The sequence below is a fragment of the Mustela lutreola genome, chromosome 2, assembly GCF_030435805.1.
Source record: "Mustela lutreola isolate mMusLut2 chromosome 2, mMusLut2.pri, whole genome shotgun sequence".
In the NCBI taxonomy this organism is placed as follows: Eukaryota; Metazoa; Chordata; class Mammalia; order Carnivora; family Mustelidae; genus Mustela; species Mustela lutreola.
The window spans coordinates 153,026,601-153,052,354 of NC_081291.1; the positions used below are offsets into that span (position 1 = coordinate 153,026,601).

The 25,754-nt window shown below is 35.7% G+C and overlaps 1 protein-coding gene and 1 pseudogene across 1 annotated transcript; one reads left to right on the forward strand and one right to left on the reverse strand.

The window, feature by feature from the left end:
- Positions 1-19,073: 19,073 nt before the first annotated feature.
- LOC131826085 (U4 spliceosomal RNA) lies at positions 19,074-19,199 on the forward strand (annotated as a pseudogene).
- Positions 19,200-22,812: 3,613 nt separating this feature from the next.
- LOC131825907 (large ribosomal subunit protein uL23-like) lies at positions 22,813-23,320 on the reverse strand. Its single transcript, XM_059165244.1, has one exon. It carries the CDS (start codon positions 23,293-23,295, stop codon positions 22,828-22,830), a length of 468 nt encoding a protein of 155 aa, XP_059021227.1. The 5' UTR covers positions 23,296-23,320; the 3' UTR covers positions 22,813-22,827.
- Between the last annotated feature and the right edge of the window lie 2,434 nt (positions 23,321-25,754).

A 25,754-nucleotide genomic window follows, 5' to 3' on the forward strand; every position in this document is an offset into this window, starting at 1 on the left:
TCTGGTGTAAACTTCATCTCTGAACTTTTAAAAATGTTATTTCTATTTTCTGAGACCTATTAAAGTTCTTTGTGTTTCTGTTTACCTATCGCATGGAAGAACCTATGTAATTCTAATTTATGTTCTTCTATTTCAAATTCTAGCATTTTCTTCATATCCTTCAGCTCATTTATTATATAGTTTTCCTTTGTTTTGGTCATTGTTTTCTTGTATGTCTTTATTTTCTGTAAATAGTTTTTCAGATACTCATTTTCCTCCATTATCCTCTTCTTCTTAAAATACATTTTTTAAGGGTCAAAAAACTTCCTTAGAAGGTGGAGTGAAACAGCCACATGATTCTAGTTCTTTCTCTTCGTAATTAAGATCACTCCAGTGCTTTCTGAGTTATAGGGCTGTATTTGTTTGTGTTCTCCAGAGGATGGCGCATGTGGCATGAGATGAGACTGGAGGAATGCGCAGAAGCCAGGCTGCTTGGTTCTACCGGTCCTAAGACAACTATATGTTTTCCCAAGTAAAGTGAAAGGTATTGGTAGATTTCCAGGCAGGTCAGTGACATCGTTCAGTTTAAAATTTACTCTTGATGTTATATGTATTTAGGAATGTATTTTTTTACACACATATATTAGGAATGTTTAAACCTAAAAGTTCCCAAAAGAAGGGAGGGAAAAAATGCCAAGAGTAGAACACCAATTTTGAGGGACCTCGAAAAAATGATGTTATCCTGTCGTCAGAAAACCTCAGTCCAAAACTCAACAGGAATGGCTTTTTGAAAACACCAGAAATGGTTCTGCAATGCTTCAGACTCAAAGACGAAGGCAAAGAACTGGTGGGTGTCCTGGAGCAATAGGACTGGTCATTGCTTGTGGAATACTAATCACCACGTCCACAAATGACAGCCCACTCCACCACTACATGTATGTCAACACCACCGTTCCTCCCTACTCTCCTCATTTCCTTTCTTTTTGCTAAATTGAACTATGACAAGCAGAGGTTCTTGCTACAGAGAGAAGAGCTTTCGGCCGAATAGGCATGATAGAACTGGAGGATTTTAGCTAGGAAGAACAGGGATTCTCAAATCTCAAAGATGAGTTGTTTCATATTTTGTCCTCTGTCACGTCCTCCTCCTCATCAGATAACATCTTAAAGTAGGTAGGAAGAAGTACTAGAAATCTGAAAGGGAATCTCAATTACAAATGCAGCCATTTCATTGAATTTCTAAACTCAGTGGGGTGGAAACATAAAGCAAGCTTATTTCATCTGATCACAGGTGGAAGATCTCTCTGTTTAATTGCCCCGTGTCCCTTAACAGTTTAAGGTGATCTCCTAATTTTTTGCTTGCACATTCCATTATTACTAACGCTGTCCTAGCGGAAATTTCCATCTTGTATCCAGCATATGCTCAAGCCCCCCCACCCCCACAGATTACGTTTCAGAACAAGCTACTGGAAATTGAGGAATATATAATCTTTTTGCTTCTCTTTCATGTGTCATTCTTACCTTTTATTTCCTCTGTTATTTGGCAAGGAAGAGGTATTTGGGAAATTAGGCACTAGTTGTTGTTGATTTTAATTTAATTACTTGGGTATGCAATATCATTTTTATGTTGCTGATGTTTCTCTAGCTATGCTGGCTTACCATTAGCGACTTCTGTGAGGAGGTGACCAAATGTTGACCCTACAGTGAAGTGTGTCTATAAAAAAATGGGAACCGTGTGAAAGTCTACTCTAGTGAAGAGACCTGTCTCAATCTGATACAGGACCTTGACTTTTGCTTCTGGAATCTTTTCATCTACTGATAATCATTTTTGATGCCAACAAGTTACTTTGAGTTGGCTATCATCCTTGACAACCACTTAACCCGCAGGAAATCCTGGCTATCTCTAAATCTGAGTATATCAACTCACACTCTATATCTCCACTGCATCTCAGCTTCCTCCATAGGCTTCCTATTCCATTTCTCTTCCTGCTGATAGAGGCAGAACAGCCATTTTGTTGAAGGGCAGAAATCCAACTGGGGAATTAAAGGTCCATTTATTCTACTTGCAGGTAATTCTAGGCCCTGAGAGTGATTTCTTTGGAGTGGATCCTTCACTTGCCTAGAGGTTGGAAGAAGGATTTTTCTGATATTTGGATCTAGTGATAGCAAGTATTGGAAGTGGGGCACTGGGATGATGATACTAACAACAATAGCTAGTGTGGTTAACCCCTTGGTAAGTCAAAATGGTATATCTCACCCCCCAATTATTTTTGGAGTTTCTTTACAGTGTGGAATCCTTGGTATCTTATGATGTGATAGACTGAGAAAGATATAATATTATTTAAGTATTATTCTAGACTAACCCATAACCTAAACTTACTCAGGAGAAATAATCAGGGAAACCTAAATTAAGTGATGTTCTACAAAATAACTATCCTTATACTCTTCCAAAATGTCAGTGTCATTACCCTTTGGAAATACACTGAATTAGTTAAAGGTGAAGTTTCATTATGCCTGCCAACTACTCTCCAGTGATTCAGAAAAAAAAAAAAAATTAGAAAGAGAAATAAAGAAGATGTGTCAAAAAGGTGCCAATTGGTGAGTCTAGATACAGGGCATATGCAACTTATTATATTAGCCTTTACAAATTTTGTGCAGGTTTAAAATGTTTCAATAAAATGCACCTGGGGGGGCCCAGTGGGTTAAGTACCAGCATTACCTGTCATGATCCCAAGGTCCTGGAATGGAGTCCCACACTGAGCAACCTACTCAGCCAGGAGCCAGCTTCTCCTTCTCTGCCCTGCTCCTGTTCTCTCCCATTATCTCTGTCTCTCTCTCCAATAGGTAAACAAAAATCATTAAAATAAATAAATAAATAAATAATAAAATGTTTCAACATAAAAATATTGAAGGTAGTCTGAATGGTAATATTTATACTGTGTGCTTTCTTGATCTGATTATTTTAATTTTTTTGAAAATATATCCCTGTTACATATAAGTAATGTATGTGAAAAATTACTGTTATAATTATCTAATTTTCCTAGGGTGCTATATCAAACTACAATAAACTTTATGGTCTAAAACAACAGAAATATTCTCTCTCAGTTGTGGAAGCTTGAAGTTCAAAGCCAAGGTATCTTTAAGGGCATATAACCTCCAGATGTCTAGAGGAGAATAATTTTTTCCTTTTGGGTCTTTTGGTGGCTCCAGGCTTGGGGCTGCATGCTTCCAATCTCTGTCTCCATCTTCAGATCACCTTCTCTCCTATGTCTCTCTACATTAAATATCCCTCTTTTTCCTCTTATAGGGATACCTGTCGTTGGAATTATGGCCCATTTTATATATAGGGTAATCTCATCTCAACCTAATGCAGATACATAAGAAGTCTTTGAAACTCATGACCTTGAGATCAAGAGTCACATCTTCACCAACCGAACCAGACAGCTGCCCTGATAGCTCCATTTTTTAAAAAATTTAATTTCTTTTCAGCGTAACAGAATTCATTGTTAATGCACCACACTCAGTGTTCCATGCAATACATGCCCTCCATTATACCCACCACCAGGCTCCCCCCACCTCCCACCCTCAGATTGTTTTTCAGAGTCCATAGTGTCTCATGGTTTATCTCCCCCTACAATTTCCCTCAACTTCCGTCTCCTCTCCATCTCCCCATGTCCTCTGTGTTATTTCTTATGCTCCACAGATTAGTGAAACCGTATTGATAATTGACTCTCTCTGCTTGACTTATTTCACTCAGCATAATCTCTTGTAGTCCCATCCATGTTGATACAAAAGTTGGGTATACATCCTTTCTGATGGAGGCATAATAATCCATAGTGTATATGGACCATATCTTCCTTATGCATTCGTATGTTGAGGGTCATCTTGCTTCTTTCCACAGTTTGGTGACCGTGGCCATTGCTGCTATGAACATCGGGGTACAAATGGCCCTTCTTTTCACTACATCTGTATCTTTGGGGTAAATACCCAGTAGTGCAATTGCAGGGTCATAGGGAAGCTCTATTTTTAATTTCTTAAGGAATCTCCACACTGTTCTCCAAAGTGGCTGCACCAACTTGCATTCCCACCAACAGTGTAAGAGGGTTCCCCTTTCTCTACATCTTTTCCAGCACACGTTGTTTCCTGTCTTGCTAATTTTGGCCATTTTAACTGGTGTAAGATGGTATCTCAATGTGGTTTTAATTTGAATCTCCCTGGTGGCTAGTGATGATGAACATTTTTTCATGTATCTGATGGCCATTTGTATGTTTTCATTAGAGAAGTGTCTGTTCATGTCTTCTGCCCATTTTTTGACATGATTATCTGTTTTGTGTGTTGTGAGTTTGAGAAGTTCTTTATAGATCCTGTATATCAGCCCTTTGTCTATACTGTCATTTGCAATTATCTTCTCACATTCCGTGGGTTGCCTCTTTGTTTTGTTGACTGTTTCCTTTGCTGTGCAGAAGCTTTTCATCTTGATGAAGTCCCAAAAGTTCATTTTTGCTTTTGTTTCCTTTGCCTTTGGAGACATATCTTGAAAGAAGTTGCTGTGGCTGATGTCAAAGAGGTTACTGCCTATGTTCTCCTCTAGGATTCTGATGGGTTCCTGTCTCACATTGAGGTCTTTTATCCATTTCAATTTTATCTTTGTGTACAGTGAAAGAGAATGATAGAATTTCATTCTTCTACATATAGCTGTCCAGTTTTCCCAGCACCATTTATTGAAGAGACTGTCTTTTTTCCACTGTATATTTTTCCTGCTTTGTCGAAGAGTATTTCACCATAGAGTTGAGGGTCCATATCTGGGCTCTCTGTTCTGTTCCAAAGGTCTATGTGTCTGTTTTTATGCCAGTACCATGCTGTCCTAGTGATCACAGCTTTGTAGTAAAGCTTGAAATCAAGCAACATGATGCCGCCAGTTTTGTTTTTCCTTTCCAACATTTCTTTAGCAATTCGGGGTCTCTTCTGATTCCATACAAATTTTAGGATTATTTGCTCCAGCTCTTTGAACAATACTGGTGGCATTTTGACCAGAATGGCATTAAAAGTATATATTGCTCTAGGCAGTATAAACATTTTAACAACGTTTATTCTTCCGATCCAAGAGTATGGAATGGTCTTCCATCTTTTTGTGTCTTCCTCGATTTCTTTCATGAGTATTCTGTAGTTCCTCAAGTACAGATCCTTTAGCTCTTTGGTTAGGTTTATTCCCAGGTATCTTATGGTTCTTGGTGCTATCGTAAATGGAATCGATTCTCTAATTTCCCTTTCTGTGTTTTCATTGTTAGTGTATAAGAAAGGAACTGCTTTCTGTACATTGACTTTGTATCCTGTCACATTACTGAATTGCTGTATGAGTTCTAGTAGCTTGGGGGTGAAGTCTTTTGGGTTTTTCATATAAACTATCATGTCATCTGTGAAGAGAGAGAGTTTGACTTCTTCATTGCCAATTTGGATACCTTTTATTTCTCTTTGTTGTCTGATTGCTGTTGCTAGGACCTCTAATACTATGTTGAGTAAGAGTGGTGAGAGTGGGCATCCTTGTTGTGTTCCTGATCTCAGCGGGAAGGCTGTGAGCTTTTTCCCATTGAGGATGTTATTGACTGTGGGTTTTTCATAGATAGATTTTATGAAGTTCAGGAATGTTCCCTTTCTCCCTATACTTTGAAGAGTTTTAATCAGAAACGGATGCTGGATTTTGTCAAATGCTTTTTTCTGTATCAATTGAGAGGACCGTATGGTTTTTCTCTCTTCTCTTATTGCTTTGTTCTATCACATTGATTGATTTGCAAATGTTGAAACATTCTTGCAACCCAGGGATGAATCCCACCTGGTCATGGTGGATAATCTTTTTTTTTTTTTTTAAGATTTTATTTATTTGACAGAGAGAGTTCACAAGTAGGCAGAGAGGCAGGCAGAGAGAGAGGGAGATAGAGAGAGAGAGAGAGGAGGAAGCAGGCTCCCTGTCTAGTAGACAGCCCAATGTGGGACTCAATCCCAGGACCCTGAGATCATGACCTGAGCTGAAGGCAGAGGCTTAACCCACTGAGCCACCCAGGCACCACAAATAATCTTTTTAATGTGCTGTTGGGTCCTATTTTCTAGGATCTTGTTGAGAAATTAGCATACATATTCATCAGGGATATCGGTCCGAAATTCTCCTTTTTGGTGGGGTCTTTGCCTGGTTTGGGGATCAGGGTAATCCTGGCTTCATAAAAAGAGTCTGGAAGTTTTCCTTCCGCCTCAATTTTTTGGAACAGCTTCAGGAGAATAGGTGTTATTTCTTCTTTGAAAGTTTGGTAGAATTCCCTAGGGAATCTATCAGGTCCTGGACTCTTGTTTTTTGGGAGGTTTTTGATCACTGCTTCAATCTCATTACTAGATATCGGTCTATTCAGGTTGTCAATTTGTTCCTGGTTCAATTTTGGAAGTTTATAGTTTTCCAGGAATACATCCATTTCATCTAGGTTGCTTAACTTATTGGCATATAACTGTTGATAATAACTTCTGATGATTATTTCTATTTCCTTGGTGTTAGTTGTGATCTCTCCCCTTTCGTTCATAATTTTATTAATTTGCGCCTTCTCTCCTTTCTTTTGGATTAGTTTGGCCAATGGTTTATCTATCTTATTGATTCTTTCCAAAAACCAGCTTCTAGTTTCATTGATTTGTTCTACTATATCTCTAGTTTCTATCTCATTGATCTCTGCTCTAATCTTGATTATTTCCCTTCTTGTATGTGAAGTTGGCTTAATTTGCTATTGATTCTCCAATTCTTTAAGGTGTAAAGACAGCTGGTGTATTCTGGATTTTTCAATTTTTTTGAGGGATGCTTGGATGGCTATGTATTTCCCCCTTAGGACTGCCTTTGCTGTATCCCATAGGTTTGGACCAAAGTGTCTTCATTCTCATTGGTTTCCATGAATTGTTTAAGTTCTTCTTTGATCTCCTGGTTGATCCAAACATTCTTAAGCAGGGTGGTCTCTAGCTTCCAGGTGTTTGAGTTCCTTCCAAACTTTTCCTTGTGGTTGAGCTCCAGTTTCAAAGCATTGTGATCTGAGAATATGCAGGAAATAATATCAATCTTTTGGTATTAGTTGTACCCTGATTTGTGACCCAGTATGTGGTCTATTCTAGAGAAGGTTCCATGTGCACTCAAGAAGAATGAGTATTCTGTTATTTTAGGGTGGCATGTTTTGTATATATCTATGAGGTCCATCTGGCCCAATGTGTCATTCAATGCTCTTGTTTCATTATTGATTTTCTGCTTGGACGATCTGTCTATTACTGAGAGTAGTGTGTTAAGATCTCCTACTATTGATGTATTCATATCAATATGACTCTTTATCTTGATTAACAGTTTTCTCATGTAATTGGCTGCTCCCATATTGGGGGCATAAATATTTACAATTGTTAGATCTTCTTGGTGGATAGTCCCTTAAAGAATTATGTAGTGTCCTTCTGTATCTCTGACTACAGTCTTTAGTTTAAAATCTAACTTACCTGATATGAGAATCACTACCCCAGCCTTCTTTTGAGGCCCATTGGCATGCTTCTCCATTCCTTCACTTTCAGTCTGGGTGTATCCTTAGGTTCTAGATGGGTCTCTTGTAGACAACATATGGATGGGTCCTGTTGTTTTATCCAATCCGCAACCTTGTGTCATTTTATGGACACATTTAGTCTATCCACGTTGAGAGTGATTATTGAGAGATACGTTTTTATTGACATCGTGTTACTTGTGAAATCTTTGTTTCTATAGATTGTCTCCATATATTTCTGTTCAATGACATTCTTAGGATTTTTCCTCCTTTATAGAACCCCCCCCCCCTTAATATTTCCTGCAGTGTCAGCTTGGTGGTCGCATACTCTTTTAAACCTTGCCAGTTTGGGAAGCTCTTTATCTCTCCATTCATTTTGAATGTCAGTCTTGCTGGATAAAGTATTCTTGGCTGCAAGTTCTTCTCATTTAATGCCCTGAATATATCTTGCCAGCCCTTTCTGGCTTGCCAGGTTTCTTTGGACAGGTCTGATGTTATTCTGATGGGCTTTCTTCTATACGTAAGGAATTTCTTTTTCCTAGCTGCTTTCAAGAGCGCCTTTCTACAATTATGATTCATCATTTTCACTATCAAGTGTCTTGAGGTCTTTCTAGATTCTATGATCTAGAATCTAGATCATAGAATCTAGTACTCGAACGCTGGTTTGATTTGCGAGATTGGGAAAATTTTCATGGAGAATTTGTTCAACTATATCTTCTAGTCTTCTTTCTTTCTCCTCCCCCTCAGGGATCTCAATAATTCTGACGTTGGAATGTTTCATGACGTCATTTATTTCCCTAATTCTGTTTTCGTGGCTTCTAAGCTGTTTGTTCCAGGCTTCCTTCTGATCCTTTTTCCTCTATCTGTTTGTCCTCCAGATCACTAATTCTATCTTCTGTCTCGGTTACCCTGGTTTTTAGAGAATTTAGATTAGATTGGAAGTCATTGAGAACATTGTGAACATCATCTCTGGTGGCTTTCACTTCTGCCCTAATCAATTCCATTTTGTCATCTATGGCTTTCTCCAACCTAGCTATTGTTTGGATAATTGTTAGCTTGAATTCCCTTTCCAACACATTGTCTATCTCCATATTAATTGGCTCTGTTGCAGAAGGTTCAGTCTCTGAATTTTTCTTTTGTTGGGCATTCCTCCTACTAGTCATTTTGGTGGGAGATGGCTGAATGGATGTGTAGCTGAATGTATTGACAGTGATGCAGGCAAGGTGCACCCTGGAACGTTTTGCCCACTGGCATCTTCTGCCCCTGTAGAGATCCAGAAGTGTGTAATTCTAATCTCAGGCTGATTTCATGGGTAATCAGCTCACTTTAGGGTACAGGTTGAAACAGAGCCTCCTACTTCCCTGACATCTTGTCTCCGCCCTGAGAGCTCCAGTTTTTAATATGAAGTATGACTGATGTCATCAGTTGAGATAGAGTTTTAAAGGCAATGGAATTTTGAGCACAAAGAATATTATGAAATTGTCCCTTAGGAAATGAGAATTTCAATATGTAAATGATAAATAATAGTGATATCAATTAAGTTTGTGTGTGTGTTTCTTTTTTCTTCAATATTTAGCTAGTAAGCCAACTAGCATAGAGAATGCAGAAGGCAGGCTATGTATAAAGATAAGAATTTGCCAGAAGAATAGGAATGAACTGTTTAGGAACAAGGAAGTTGAGAAAAAAATCATTATCAAGGGAATCGAAGTCATGTTTTCCTTGAATAAGTGGACTGGGAGGAGAGTGGGACTTTGAAATTAGGGTTTTGAAGTAGTAAATTTTCAGATAACAAGTTAAGGTTTAACCTTGGCAATGTATGGCTGAACTAAAGGAATAATAAAAAAAATTGTTGCACTTAAGTTCAGAACACCATAAACTTGGGTATATATGGTTAATCTATTTATTTATAGTTTGGATTTACTCAAGATATTAATTAAAAATACTTGATATATGACCATGAAAAATATATTTATGACAAGTGTGGCAGGGACTCCATTGGTGTATTTAATGATATGCATTTATTCATTCACTTCTCCATCCATGCAAGAACAATTTATTGAGCATCTACTACATGCCAGGAAGAGTCTCTAAGGGTTCAACTTAAAACTTATTTTCTAATGGCAGTTGTTATTATTGCCTGTAACTTAACAGTGGGTTTTCAAACTTAGAAAAAAATTCTGAGGTCCAGAATTTTTTAACTTGTTTTTGAAATTTTTATTTTCTGTGATTATATTAAGAGATGCCCAGAATAAATAGTATAACAAACTAATTTGAAATATTTCTTTGCAAATATAAAGTCGTAGAAAAATTAGAAAATACAGACAAGCATAAAGTGCATATTTTAATCTCAAAATTCTTCCTATTGATCTTACAGATGTTAGGTAGCCAGACTAAAGTGAAAGAACATTATTAGATATTAGATTTTAGTAGATCTTGGTAAATTACTTTCAAGGAAGTTTTATCACAGATTAATATTATGAGTGACTTAAAACCTTAAAAAATCTAATTGAATTAAGTTGTTATCTCTGTGAAGATTTAACTTACCTCTCCTTAATATAGTTTTTCCTTAAAGTTCATTCTCTTTTTCTCTTTCTTGGCAGGGGTGATATGAGAGTATTAAAATTTGTAAGACCCAGAAACACATAGAGTAAATAGTTTTTTATATACTCATATATGGATTACATTTTAGGAAATCAATTATATTATAAAGTCCTTTGCAACATTAGAAGAATCCATCTTTGTGTAGAACCAGGTATAAGCTACCCCTTTGGAATGAATCGATAGCCACCTGAGCAAATACAATTTGCACTGCCAATGTAGTGGGAAGAGGATATTGGAAAACTGGCCGTTCATTTACTAAATAAGTCTAGAATCACAATGCAGAAGAAAAGTATTTTTTTAAGATTTTATTTATATATCAGAGAGAGAGAGAGAGCACAAGCAGCACAAGAGGTGGAAAGAGAAGCAGGCTCCCTGCAGAGCAAGGAGCTGGATGCGGGACTCGATCCCAGGACCCTGGAATCATGACCTGACTGAAGGCAGTGGCTTAACCCACTGAGCCACCCAGGCATCCCAGAAAAAGATTATTTCATCATCCATTTTCACTACGTTTAAGAATTTTACAGTCTTTATCCATACAAATTCAATATGTTACAGCAGTTCTCTTTTTATTATATTAATAAAAGTCAGTGTTATGGGCTGAATTGTATCTGCTTTGCCCTAGTTTATGTTGAAGCCGTAATAACCTTTACCTCAGAACGTCACTGACTTGGAGATAGATGTGATAGATGTTATTAATCTCAACTGAGGCCATAAGAGTGGGCCTTAGCCCAATCTGACTTGTGCTTTTATAAGATCAGGATATTTAGACACATAAAGGGACAGCAGGGATGCACATATATAGAGAAAAATCTATTTAGGAACACAGCAAGAAGATGGCCATCTACACACCAAGGAGAGAGGCCTCAGAAAAGATCAAACCTGCTAACACCTTGCTCTTAGTCTTCTAACCTCCAGAACTGTGAGAAAATAATTTTCTGTTGTCTAAGCCACCCTGTCTGGGATATTTTATGGAAGCTCTAGCAAGTTAATACAGGTTTTAAGAAAAATGTGAATTATTTTTATATTGTGGTTAGTATTATTAAAATTAGCGATCACAGTTTTAGGGTTAAATTAATTCAAATAAAACTTCTATTTAATTATGTTTATATTGCATAATAATGTGATATAAATTATCATTGCAGGTTTCTAATTACCAGAGATTTCTCCTTAAATCATAATAATACATTTTGCTAATGATGCTAATAAATTTATTGTCCTAGATTTTAGAGCTTCAAAAGATATTAGAGATTATTTAATCAAAATTAATCTTTAGGTTTTACAGGTAATACATTTTTATATTTCTCATTAACAGTGAAAAGTAATACAATGATTAAATTGTTACTTTAATTGCAAACACCCTAAATTCTGAATTTAAAAAATTATCCAATTAAATTTTAATTGATTCTAAAATGATGCACCACTTAATAACTTGGAAGTTTTAAATTTTTGAGATGATAATATTATAATTTTTCAGTAGAACTTTCCTGACTTTCTGTAACATGTAGACATAACAAGAGAGGAATATCCGATATTAAACAGCAAGCTAATGAACTTAAAGATTTATCATACTGGAAGGTAAATGGAAGTTCATGGGCTGAAGAGTGTGGGTTCTGATGTTGGGCTGTGCAAGTTTTAATTTTTAGATGTGAGAGTAAATTCCTGAGGGTTCTATAAACCTGAGGAATTTTCTTTAGTGTCTTCATTGACTCAGTTGCTTCAACAGTAATCTGGGTAATTAAAATAACTATTTTATAGGATTAAATTAGTAATACCTGTAAGGAGCTTAAAACAGGCCATGTTCCTATTATGATTACTTATGTTCATATGAAATGTGTGGCAGAGTTTAATATAGACTTAGTGCTTATTTAAAAATATTGAATGGATAACTTCCTTAGGGATAATATGGCATTGTAATATGATGTTGAATGCCAGAAGGAGAAAATTGCTTTGCATTCATTAATCTTCAAATAGCATCCAGTGTTTGCTTATCTTACTGCAGGTGCCTCCTCACACGTAATGAGTACACTACTCTGTTCAAGTTTGCTGAAACAAATTCATGCCATTTACTTTGAGATGGAGTTCTCTTTTACCAAAGTTAGTGAAAGTTACTTTGAAAAATTATTTTCCATAAGTAAAAAGTAACACAGATTTGAATAGAATTCCTTTTAAGCTAGCTGGATGTAATCAAGGGGGAAAATGGAAGAGTTAATGGTAATTCAAAATTTGCATTTACAACTCGTTTATTCCCATTAGAACATTCTCCTCTACTATTTATTAAAGAGATTAAAGCTCTTTTGCCTGTTTTTTTTTATCTCTACTGGAGAAAAATGCACATGTTAAGGCATTACCTGAAATAATAGTTTTATTTGACAGAACTAATTAATCTAGATAAAACAGAGTAATTTTAGAATAAATATCCCCTCTCCCCCATCCCAAGTATATTATGTGATGATATTGTACACTTTGCAGTTCTAAGAGGATACTGAAACACTGTAACTGAATTCAAGAAAAGATTACGTGATTGCTAAAAATAGCTCTAGTTTGCAAGTAAGCATGGTAAAGAGTAGATAATTAAATATGTGGCTTAGTGCATGAGATAACTACCTTTGGGGAATAAGAAAAAATAAGCTACATTTTCCTTACTGCACAGTTTCCTACTTCATCATTAAAAAAAAAAAATCAGCAGATACCTAATGTGACTTAAGAGGTTATTTACAGTATCAAAATGAAAAATAGTTTTTTTCCAAATGTATATATGTAAATAGCATGTCAATGTATATGTAAATAGTGTATATATATATATATATATATATATATATATATAGTGTGTATGTACATATAATAGTGTTCATGTGGGAAAATGTGTGTGCATATTAGCATTGAACTTTCAAACATGTATTCCTAAAAGTAAATTTTGAAACAAAGCATTGTCAAAAAAAAAAAGAAGAAGAGAAGAGGCATTTTCTAATATTGAGACTATATCTATCTGTCATTTCAGCATAGAAAATTTCTGTGAAAAATGTTTATGTAACTGTGATATATTGATAATATATGACCACTATGAAGATAAGTTAAGTTCAAAAGTAAGGGCATTGGAAAGATATTAATGAGTCAAATTTCTTTTTCTTTTTTTTGCAAGCTAGGTAAATGTGGTAAACACTGCATAAAACATTCGGAATGGAGAGCTTCGTTCTCCCCTAATTTTTCTGGTAACAATAGAAGGACATAATGATACTGCTTCACGATTTGATTATGTCTACTTAGAGAAAAAGCTTTTTTCCCTCCAGAGAAGAATTGTTTAGAGTACAGGATCTCCTGAAAATAGAGTAAAGAATTTGATGTAATTATTTTGTGCTCGGTGTTCTTACTACTTAGATCATATTATCAACCTATGCTGGGAAGTAAATTATATGAAAGTATAGTTTATAATTGGATACAGGTAACATTCTTATCCTACTGATTCACTTTATACCTCAAATTCATTCCTTTGACAGAAGGAAAGCAATAAAAAACGAAAAAATATTTTTCTACCAAGCACCAGTATTCCTGATTTTCTAATGAAGAAGCTAATGAAATGGGGGGGGTGTAGAAATGAAATAATATTAATATTATTTTTGTTGTAAAAACATATCCAAAATATTTGCTTCAGGCTACTTTTCCTGATTATCCATATACCTATCTATATCTAGTAGATATAGTGGAAGTGGAAGATTGATGCTCATTAGAATTTTTTGGTTTTCAGTTGTTTATAGTAGGCAAAACTCAGTCTTATCTTCTCTTTAAAACTACTCAACTTGAGGTAAGAAAATATTTTCAGAACAAATAATAAATATTTTCAATTTTATAATGTATTAACCTAGCTTAGGACTTGCAGCAATTGATTGAACCGGTGAGCATTTTCTACTAAAATCATGCTCTGCTATACATGTGATTTTACTGAATGCATGTCTAAAAATATACATTTGTTTTATGTTGAGTAATTTAACCACTTAAGTAAACAATTATGTTGAGTAATTTAACCACTTAAGTAAAACACCTCTGCCCTCTCCCCTGAGTCTATGGGTGCAGTCTCTTCTCAGTAGAATATGCTCTGTTAAGATTCTCATCCTTAAGCTGCTCCTTGGAACTTCCATGAGCTCAAAATTTTGGTCCTCTGTATTTATGTCAGTCACTGTTAAGCCAATTAAAAAGCCAACAAAAAAGAATCCAGTGTGAAGTAAGTGGAGCATTGTCTCAAGCACATGGCCATGAACTTGTACTTTAACATTGAGTTTAGAAACACTTCTTATGAAAAAAATACACACACACACACAATACAGGTTTAGTAATGCACTTTTATAGGGAAATATACCATGGATTTTAAGTTTTGTGGAACTTTTTTTTCCTACCCCTTGCAGCAATGAAGTGAAAGGGAAATTAAATTTAATAATTAGTGGTTAAAAATTGATTTTGTGGATTAAATAGTGTCTTTGATTTAAAACAGTCTCTGGATGTATGCTTAGGTAATTCAAACTTAAAGCCATGATAGAGATGTCTATCTTATATCAAAAAGAAATTTCCTCTGTCTTCCTAGTTAAAGTAGCATCTGGCTGAGATGTGTTCATACTGTTTAGTAACTGTGGAGAAGTTGTGGGCAGGCAATTTTTTTCCTTCTCTTTTCTAGTAAGGGTTACTGTTTTTAGCTGAGCTTTCTCCCCCGACCCAGTGCCTACCATTTCAAGAGGGTTTGTCCCAACTTCATTCAGGGGCTACTTAAGTATTCTGATAAATCTTTAGCTTGAGTGATTTATCCCATACTTTTTGTTTCCATAGCTGCTGCATAATAGTTTTGAAAATTTTCCTTTCAATCACCACATATTTTCCAGAAAATAGAGAAGGAAGGAATACTTCAAAATTCATTCTATAAGACCAGTCTTACCTTGACACCAAAGCCAGATGAAGCTCTCATAAGAAAAGCAAGAACAGATAAAAATCCCTTATTAATATTGATGCCAAACTCATTAACAAAGTATTAGCATAGTAAATCCAGCAACATATAACTAGGATTATATATCATGAGCAAGTGGGATTTATCCTAGGAATTTAAATTTAACAATTGAAATTTAATTAATTAAATATAGCAAATTAAATGGAACAAAGGACAAATATCACATGATATTTTAAATATAGATAATGAAACATTTGATAAAATCCAATATACATTTATGATAAAACCTTACAAGAAACTTAGAACAGAAGGAAAGTGTCTAAGCCTGACAAAGGACTATGAAAAACCTACATCAAATTTACTTAATGGGGAAAGCCGGAGGTTCTAGCCAGTGTAATCAGCTTTTGAAAGGAAAAAAAATGCATTCCAGTTGGAAACAAAGAAATAAAAAGTAAAATAAAATTGTCAGATGGATCACATTTGCATTTTTTTTTAGTCTTTATATTTTATTATTCTATTATAGACTGATCATATAATTTATCAATCAAACTGGGACCCTTGTGAGTAAAAAGGGGCATGCTAACAACCTTGAATACACCTTTATTCTGACATTTGCATGTTTTTGTTCATTATTTCAGATTATGAGAAAAAATATACCTAGTGCCTAAAATATGGTGGAATAAAGCCCTGATAAAGAAAAACAGTCCATATTTACACTGCCCAAAATATGCTTAAGTAACCATTTTGGCATTGTCTTAATCTGTTTGGGATACTATTAAAAAGTACCTCAGTTGGGGTAGCTTACAAAGAACACACATTTATTTCTCACAGTTCTGGAGGCTGGAAGTCCAAATAGACATGAATGCCCACACAGTTGGGTGAGGACCTTCTTCTGGATCATTGACTTCTCCATGTGACCTCACATATAGGAAGTGCTAAGGGACCTTTGTAAGATCTCTCTTATTATAACACTAATCCCATTCATGAAAGCTCCACCTCATGATCTAATCAAATCCCGAAGACCCCACCTCCTAACATCATCACATTTGGCTTTAAGAATCCAACATGTGAATTTTGGAAGGATCAAACATTGAGACCGTAGAAGGCATATTTCATGTTTCTAAGAAAATTATTTTCTGCATATTTGGTGTTGCATGATATATAGTAGTTTTCTATACATAATAGCCAAAATATATATTTAAAAATCCAATTGTCGGGGCGCCTGGGTGGCTCAGTGGGTTAAAGCCTCTGCCTTCGGCTCAGGTCATGATCTCAGGGTCCTGGGATCGAGCCCCGCATCGGGCTTTCTGCTTGGCGGGGAGCCTGCTTCCTCCTCTCTCTCTGCCTGCCTCTCTGCCTACTTGTGATCTCTGTCTGTCGAATAAATAAATAAAATCTTTAAAAAAAAAATCCAATTGTCAATTTAATGAATTCAGGTTATCTCCATTGTTGACCCTGTGGTTCCTAATGCTGCATCTATAAATCATATGATGATTAATCTATCTTATACATTTTTTCTCGTTTTAGATAAATTCCTTGAGATTTCTAAAATGCCATTGGTACTAATAAACAAAAGCACTTACTACAGATTATCAGATGTTTTCCAGAATTGCTTTGATCAGCATATTTGCTAACAGTATCTGTTAATACTGATAGCATCACACAATTTCCAGAATTATGTATAATTTAACTTTTTGTAAATTAAATACAAAGTTGATACTTTACCAATTTAGTATTGTTATGATGACTAATAAAGTTGAAGTCTTAAAATATATTCATCTGGTTTAAACTTTTTGTTGTGAAATAACACATCAGCACAGAAGTTCATGAAACAGTTGTAAAGTTTAAGAAATTATTATAAAGTGAAAGGCTCAGATAACCACTAGTCAGGTCAAGAAAGAGAAATCACCAGTCCTCCAGAAATTATCCACCACAACTCGGTCCCTAACACCTAAGAGTAACAACTAATCTGACATGGCAAAAACGTCTGTCTCTTGTATGTGATTATTTGTTTTGTGTGTGTTGAGTTTCAGGATTCTTTATAGATCTTGGATATCAGCCCTTTGTCTGGAGCGTCATTTGCGAATATCTCCTCCCATTCCCTGTGTTGCCTCTTTGTTTTGTTGACGGTTTCCTTTGCTGTGCAGAAACTTTTGATCTTGATGAAGTCCCAGAAGTTCATTTTCACTTTTCTTTCCTTTGCCTTTGGAGATGTGTCTTGGAAGAAGTTGCTGTGGCCGATGTCGAAGAGGTTACTGCCTATGTTCTCCTCTAGGATTTTGATAGATTCCTGCCTCACATTTGTTTGTATTGTGGGTGTATGTGGCTCAATCGGGGACAGAAAAGTTGGTTGAATTTTTTTTGTGAAATTTTTTCTGAAGCAATAAGGACACACTGAGGTAAGCTCGACTCTCTCGTTTGTGCTCCAGTCCTGAGGAAGAATAAACCACTCAGTTCCGTTGACACTCCTGCTGTATAATCAATGCAATCCATAATGAGCACAGACAGCAGTGTAAATATCACACTGCAACACATGTCAGGGAAAACAATTCTTAAAAAAACACCCATTTTCTCTAATGTGTTTCTATAGGAACTGAAATTGGATGTCAGCCTGATGCCAGCAAATAGATTATTTTTGAATCTGAAGGTCTATGCTGGAAGAAGCCATTAGTTCTCAATCCTGAACAAATCACATTGGATCATGAAAAGTGGTCTGGTGATAAATTGATTTCGTTATTGTATTTTAGAGTTTAAAAACTATAGAAGCAACAGTTGTAATTAAACATCTTTTTAGTCAGGCACGTGTGAAAAGGTCACTTTAGTTTTCAGTTGAGAACGTGGATCTGAATTCATTAATATCCATTCATCAGCAAACATTCATCGAATGCTAAGTCTGCGTTTACTGCAGTCACTGTGTTGTCCCTTCCAGAAACAGCTATTATTGCCTTTAAGGACCTCTTAGTTCACTATAAACAGATCTTCTGTACCAGAAAGATTGCACTTTCAATAATCTGCTTGCAACTCTGTGTGTGTGTATGTGTGCTCATGCACACATGCATGCACACGTTTCCTAGTGAGGGGTTGTCTGTGTGTGTCTCAAGATAACCATAAAGATTGAATTAATTGATTTTAAGGCTCTGATGAACTTAAAAATTAGAAGTCAATGTAGGGCTTCATTTATTTTGAAAAAGTAATTTTATAATATTTCCATTATACAAGATAAAGCACAAGCTACTTTCCAATTCTGAAAATGTATATGGAAGGACCATATTAAATATTTTAAAGCAATTAGACCAATTAAATATTTAAAACTCATCAAGGCATGTGTTTCTAAGCAGGCAAACTTATTCTTTCATATTTTTATAACATAATTATCCTATATTAAGTGATCTCTATATAATGAAATGTAAAATTTTTGTGAATTTGTGTGTGTGTGGTAGGACTCAGTGGCAAAAGTTACAGAACGTTAGATGTAGATGTTCATTCTGATGACTGGATTTTTCCTTTAAACTATGAAATTTTCTTTTTTCTAAAGATATTAACACATTTTGTTCTTTCAGATTTTGTTCTTACATTTCTCTTCAACTTGCATAATATGTATGGCACTTATTTATTTGATTTATTGCCAGCCTTCATGTACCCCCATTGGAATGTAAGCTTCACTGGAGCAGAAGTTATTGTCTCTTAGTACACAGTTTTGTTCCTACCGCTTAAAAATGCCTGGTCCATTTTAAGAGCTCAGTAAGTATTTTTGAAAGAATACTTCTCAGTGAACATATTTGAATGACTGAGTAAAAAAAAAAATCTAGGAATTATTTCCAGGGAAGCAAAAATTTTCTGATAGATTCTAATGTTTGCAAAGCAGTCACAATTTATATTTTTTTAAATATGATCGAATAATTAACACCATGTGAAGAAGACTAATGTCATTCTTATTCTTGCATGGGTTTTCCACTTCCCCCGACTACCAACCATCTAAGTTGCCCTCTTGTTTAACTACTGTGTAGCATCAAAAAAACCCTATTTCTAGCTTTGCGCATTGGCAGTATCGTAGCCAATGAGGTTTATCCGAGGCGCGATTATTGCTAATTGAAAAAAACCCTATTTCTTTATCCTCTCTGGATTGGATGTAGATATCCTGCAGTCATAGGGCTGTTTTACCACATGTTATTACCCTAGCTTCCTTGTGTAGTAAGAAGCATGGTATGGTATCAGCTTTTGGAAAATTTTTCCAGTGTTCTAGAGGGGCATATACACTGTTACCATATTTTCCACAAGGTCCATGAAACACATAGGGACCAGATAGAGAAGGGAGGAGGAATCTGGCCAAAGCTTCACTGAAGAAGCTAGCCAAAGACCTGTTTTATTGGGTATCATTGTTTCTGACATCTACCAGCAATATTTGGTACAAATGAAAGTGCTCATTCTAAACATGACATGTCATTCTATGGATAAATCAAGTGACAATTTTTGAAAAGAGAGAAATAAGCCATCTGTTGCTTATGTCAATGAGAGTCTGTTCTAGATTGATGTGTCTTTCCAAATACTTACCACTTTGGGGTAACTAAGGCAGTGTAAAACTGGCTCAGTCCTTGGGTACTGCGTTTCTCTGGCTCTTCTTTTTAAAGAAGCTGAGCAATTTCCTGCCTGATTTCTTCGGTAGTCCTATTAAAAATTACCTTTTCCTTGTTGCCCTAGAAGTTACCTCCACTTTAATCATTAAGCCTGTGATTAAGTGACAACATTTTATCACCAAGGAGTGTAATGTTTGGAACCAAAGAACTTAAATCTGTGAAGAGCATGAAGTAAACATTTGTCATAGCAGTCATGTTCCTAAATAACTGTGGATGGGATTTAAGAAGTGTGGCAAATTGTATACTTTTAGGAAATAGGTTTCATTGACTTTGTGCCTTACAGAAAATACACGAATCATTGAGATTTTTCTTATATTGTTTTGTGAGCATTAATTTGGTCAAGTAATTAAAGTCACCACAAATGTTTTTGGATAAACATCTAAATGTTTTTAGATAAAACAAATGTTTTATCTAAACCACACAAATCAAATCTGAAAGATGATTGGAACTCTATGGCTCCAATTTATATAATATTTACTAGAGTTTCTTATTCTGGTAAGAGGGGTAATTGGATCAGGTAGTCCTCTGTAGAATTTATTTTGTTTCACTTTATTTTGAGAGATATTGTCTGCACATAGTTTTAAAAAGTTAGAGTAGTCAAAGGCCCAAACAAAAAACACAATTCCCCTGTACTACCTGTGACACACTCACTTTCCAAGCTCCAGAGAAAAACACTTTCAATGCTATACCTGTTCCGATATAAACATAACAGTTACCAAATAATAGGCTTATAGTGTTATTTTTTCCCTTACATACATTACCTATCATCTGCTACTACTGAAGAAATTCTCTTAAATTTATTGTTGAGAAGAGATCACTGGAGATCAGCTTTTGAGATCTTGCAAATCTGAAAACATGCTCATTTACCTTCATATTTGATTGCTAGATCGTCTGGACTTAGATTTTCTGTTGCAAATAAAGTTGCTTTAGGATTTTTAAGGCACCACTTATTGCTCTTCTAACTTCTTCTGCTGCTATTGAGAAGTCCAATGTCATTTTCATTCTGATCCTTCACAGGAGGATCTGAACTTTCTTCCCTTGCTTTGGAAGCTTTTAGCATACTCTTTTTATCTTTTTTGGTTTGCAGTTTCACAAATGATATGCTTTTGTGTGTGTCTTTTATTGTACTGAGCATTTTACATACCTTTCAATGTGAAAACTCATATTCTTTAGTTATGGAATTGTATTTTTGTGTAATTTTAAAATAATTGCGTCAGCTCCATTTTTCTTCTTTTTTTCCCCCTTTCTGTAACTCATAATTGGTTAGACTAACTGTATTAGGTTTTCTTATCTATCTTTCTTTTCTATCATTTCTCTGTTATTTTGTTTGATTTTTATTCTTCTATATGTAATATTTTCTGTACTTTCTCATCTGTCTAGTGGTTTTTGAGTCTGTAATTTTTTTTTAATTTCCAAAGGCTTTTTGTAATTATCTAAATGTTCCTTTTCACATTTTAAATAATAAACTGGTTATATGTAAGGGACAAAATCTCTTCTTACCTCTCACTATAGATCTTTCTTATTGTTTTTTCTTTTATTTGTTTTAGTTTCTTCTCAGGTTAAGAAGTTTGTTTACTAAGGTGTCTTGGTTTTTAGAACAGCAGTTGGTCAACAAATATTTGTTGAATAAATAAATGAATGGATGGATGAATATTTGGCAGTCTTTCTTACTTAAAAAGGGGACACTGAAAGTCTAATAAGAATTCTGTGAGGGATGCCTGGATGGCTTATTCGGTTAAGCATCTGGCTTCAGCTCCGGTCATGATCCCTGGATCCTGGATCAGTCTCACATTGGGCTCCTTGCTCAGCAAGGAGTCTGCTTCTCCTTCTGTCTACAGCTCCCCTTGCTTGTGCTTGTGCGCTCTCTCTGACAAGGAAAAAAAATCCTGTGAGCATTGGGTGATGTAGTAAGCATCTCAGTTTTACAGTGGAGATGTCACAGGAAGAGAGCTAGACCATTTGGTTTGATGACCTTCAAACACTATGGATCTTGGTCTTGTTCTTAAATTTTGCTAATTTTTCTAATCTCTGGCTTGATGGAGGTGAGGATAGGTAATTCTGCCTTCTAGAATCTGTAACCTGAGTGGAAAAAATACTGGAGGATCTCATCTTCTTCCTTATCTAGACTTTCACTTAATTCCAGTGTTTTCAGAATGGTGACTCACCTGATTTGCCCTAGAGAGCACCTATCGCTAAATCCAGTCTCTGGTTCAGTTTTTCTAGGGAGCTATGCTCCATTACCTGCTGGGCTGTAGGGGGGTTTTCTCTTCTGTGGGTGGGGTGAGAGATGAACTCTAGAGATTACAGTGCTTCCTGTACCCAGCTTCAACTATTCATATACAGAAATAAATACCACTTCTCACTATTCTCACAGCGGTGGAAGATTTAGTGTATAAAATTAGAGGATGCTTAGTTACATTTGAATTTCAGAGAAACAGTGATTTATTTATATTTCTATTTATTTATTTATTTATTTTACATTAATTATGTCCCATGTGATGTTTTGGACATATCTGGGCCAAAAAAATGTTATTTAATTTTCAAATTTAACTGAGTATCTTCTAATTGATGTGGTAATTCTATCAGAGTCACCCATTACTTTTAGTTCCTAATCTCTTCTGGAGTATTTTGCTATACATTGATTAGGATTTTATGAGCTGTCCCCTCTCCTGGTATCTAGGTTTCAGCTTGCTGTGTTCTAAAAGTCAGCATGCTTCCACACACTTTGCATCTGCCTAAAATATTGTTGATATATTTTATCTGAGTTCTTCTCTTTTCTCTTCCCTATCTGTTCTAGACTATATACCTTTTGTTCATTTATTTATCCATTTTTTAAAGATTATTTATTTATTTATTTGACAGAGACAGCGAGAGAGGGAACAAAACAGGGGGAGTGGGAGAGGGAGAAACAGGCTTCCTACTGAGTGGAGAGCCTGATGTGGGCTCTCTCCCAGGATCCTGGGATCATGACCTGAACCAAAGGTAGACATTTAATGACTGAGCCACCCAGGTGCCCCACTTTTTTCATTTATTGCCTTTTTGTTCATTTATTGTTGGACATTTTGGAATGAGTGGTGATTTTTTTTTTTTTTTTTTTTTTTTTAAATCATGAAGGATCTGTATTTAGATTTAGCCAGCTGGACTCAGTTTAGATCATCCCAATTTTGTTGGCAACATCCAAAGCATCATAGTCAGGGGCCAGCCGAACATATGCCTTCTTCCCTCCATCAGGCCTGCTTAAGGTGTTGACCTTGGCTACATCAATGTCATAGAGCTTCTTCACAGCCTGTTTGATCTGGTGCTTGTTGGCCTTGACATCCACAATGAACACAAGTGTGTTGTTGTCTTCTGTTTTCTTCATGGCTGACTCAGTAGTCAGGGGGAACTTGATGATGGCATAGTGGTCAAGCTTGTTTCTCCTGGGGGCGCTCTTTCGAGGGTATTTGGGTTGCCTTCGGAGACGCAGAGTCTTGGGTCGTCGGAACGTAGGTGATGTGCAGATCTTTTTTTTGTGACTGTGGACGCCTTTCAGCACCGCTTTCTTGGCTTTCAAAGCCTTTGCTTTGACTTCGGCTTTGGGAGGGGCAGGGGCTTCCTTCTTAGCTTTCGGCGCCATCTTTGTAAAAGGCAGAATGAGTGGTGATTAACAAATGTATTTCATATGGCAGATTTACCTGGAAATCTTTGTGATTATTTTAAAACTTCAAGGTTTAGTTTCCAAAATACTCCTTTACATAATATTTTCCATTTTTTCCCAGAATAATTGTCAAGAAGTGAATGAATACACAGAACTAATATTTTTATGATATTGTGGTATTTCTCTTGGTCTTATATGCAGGTTGTAAAATAAAACCTATAGAAAACTTCTATTTTCACATCCAGTGAACCTTTTTAAGCTCAGGATGCCTGGGTGGCTCAGTTGGTTAAGTGTCTGCCTTCAGCCCAGGTCATGATCTCAGGATCCTGGATCCTGAGTCCTGCATCAGGCTTCTCCCTCTTCTTGCTCTGCCTCGTTTTTCTGCTCTGCCTGCCACTTCCCCTGATCCCTTGATTATGCTCTCTCTTTCTGACATTGATAAATAAAATCTTTAAAAAAAGAAACTAGTCAAGCTCAGTAATTAAATGATTTGATAAAATTGTTTAAAGTTTTTTTAAAGATTTATATATTTTAAAGAGAGAGTGAGTGAGGGGAGGGACAGAGGGAAAAGGAAAGAGAGAATCTTAGCAGACTCCTTGTTGAGCATGGAGCCTGGCTTGCAGGTCTGTCTCGGGATCCCTGAGATCATGACCTGAGACACTTAACAGACTGAGCCACCCAGGTGCTCCTGTTTAATTAAATTTTATATGGGGCACTTTTATTTATATGATGTGGAAAATAGAAATAGTTTTCATAAGCATGCTTTTTGTCACAAAGATAATGATGCAAACATAAACAATACAGTCAGGATTGATTTCACACTGTCAAAGAGATCTTTAACAACAGAAGTAGATTTTCATATATTTGCACCTAGTAAACTCAAATATACATGAGCATGTTTAGTAAATTAAATGGAAAGATTGTTTATTTGCCTTAAGGAGACATTACAGTATATGTTCTAAAAGATAAATGAAGAGAGTTGAAATAGAGCATAAGATTGAGCATTTGTCAAATCAAAATTGAAGGCAACAGACAGTAAATTGGATTTTCTTTTACAATAACATGTAATTCACCTTCTATCATTGTAACAAATATTATAATATATACTTTATGACATCATATCTTTCATCTACTTTTGTTGCTGAAACTCTGAGAATAAAACAGGTCTTTACTATTGCTCTACCACAATTCACTGTTGAGCATGCAAAGTGTGTTTCCTTAAAGATGTGTTTTTCCACAGAGAAAATATTAGCCATCAGTTGTCAACTCAGATCCAGAATAAGTAGCACTATCAGTACCCAGTTCAGGTTCAAAGGAGTCTCTGAATTGTGGTGTTGAGCCTGCTACAAGTACTAATCATCTCTCAGGGCCCAGCTGTTCTCAACTGGAGGGAAAGAGGCAACTTGGGTAATTCATTGTATCTTTTTTTTCCCCCCATATGCTAAAGAATAAAAGGCAGAACAGGAAAAGAATAACACTTCTTTGTTCATCAAATCACAGAAAGTATCTGCTAACTCAGGTGTTGTGTAAGAATACATTACAACCAAGTAAAAAGAAAAAAAGAAAACACTTTCCCCAGGAATTTTGTAACATTTATATTGTGATTTTTGAGTGTTTGTTAAAGAGATGCTAACCTATTTGTGATCAGCAGTGGAAAATATCTGATGATTCTCATCTCCCTTTCAAGAGATAGAAAATGTAGTTTTCCTGGGACTATATTTCTTAAGCTAATGTGAAATATTTGATACAAAAAATTCCAAAAATTGAAATAGCACCCAGCACTGAAAGGTAAAAAGTACATATTTTTGTGGAGTTATTTTTTCTTTTCAGAGAGAAGCCTAGTGTAACTGTTGAGTTTCTGCTATGCGTGAAAGTATAATCTACTGGTGTTGAACTAGTTCACTTTATGTACCTCTCACAATCTCCCACATGTGGTGAGTATTTTTACTGGCATTTTAGAGACCAGAACAATGAGTTTTAGAGAGGTTATAAGCAAGCTTTCAATGTTTGGCAGCTAATAAGTGCTACAGAAGAGATTTGAGTCAAGATGACCTGATGTGACAGCCATGCTTGTCCATTACAATAAGAGTCACATGTAGAACATGGTTCAATCAATCATCCATCTTTGAGAAGGACAAATACTTGTAAGTATTTAAACATCCACCTGCCTGGTGACTGATAAAGATTTTGAATTTTTATTTATCTGAAAGCTTTGGGGGGATTATTTATGGTAATTGGAATATCGAAATGTTTTAAATAATCCTGAGGACTAAATTATCCATTCATTGAGGAGGAGCTAAGTCATAACATGGGAAGAGAAGATAGATCAATGATAAATAGATTAGATAGGTAGGTAGACGATAGATAAATGATCGATGATAGAGAAACAGAGAGATGACATTTTGAGGACTGCTATGATGACTCAGGAGACAGATGTG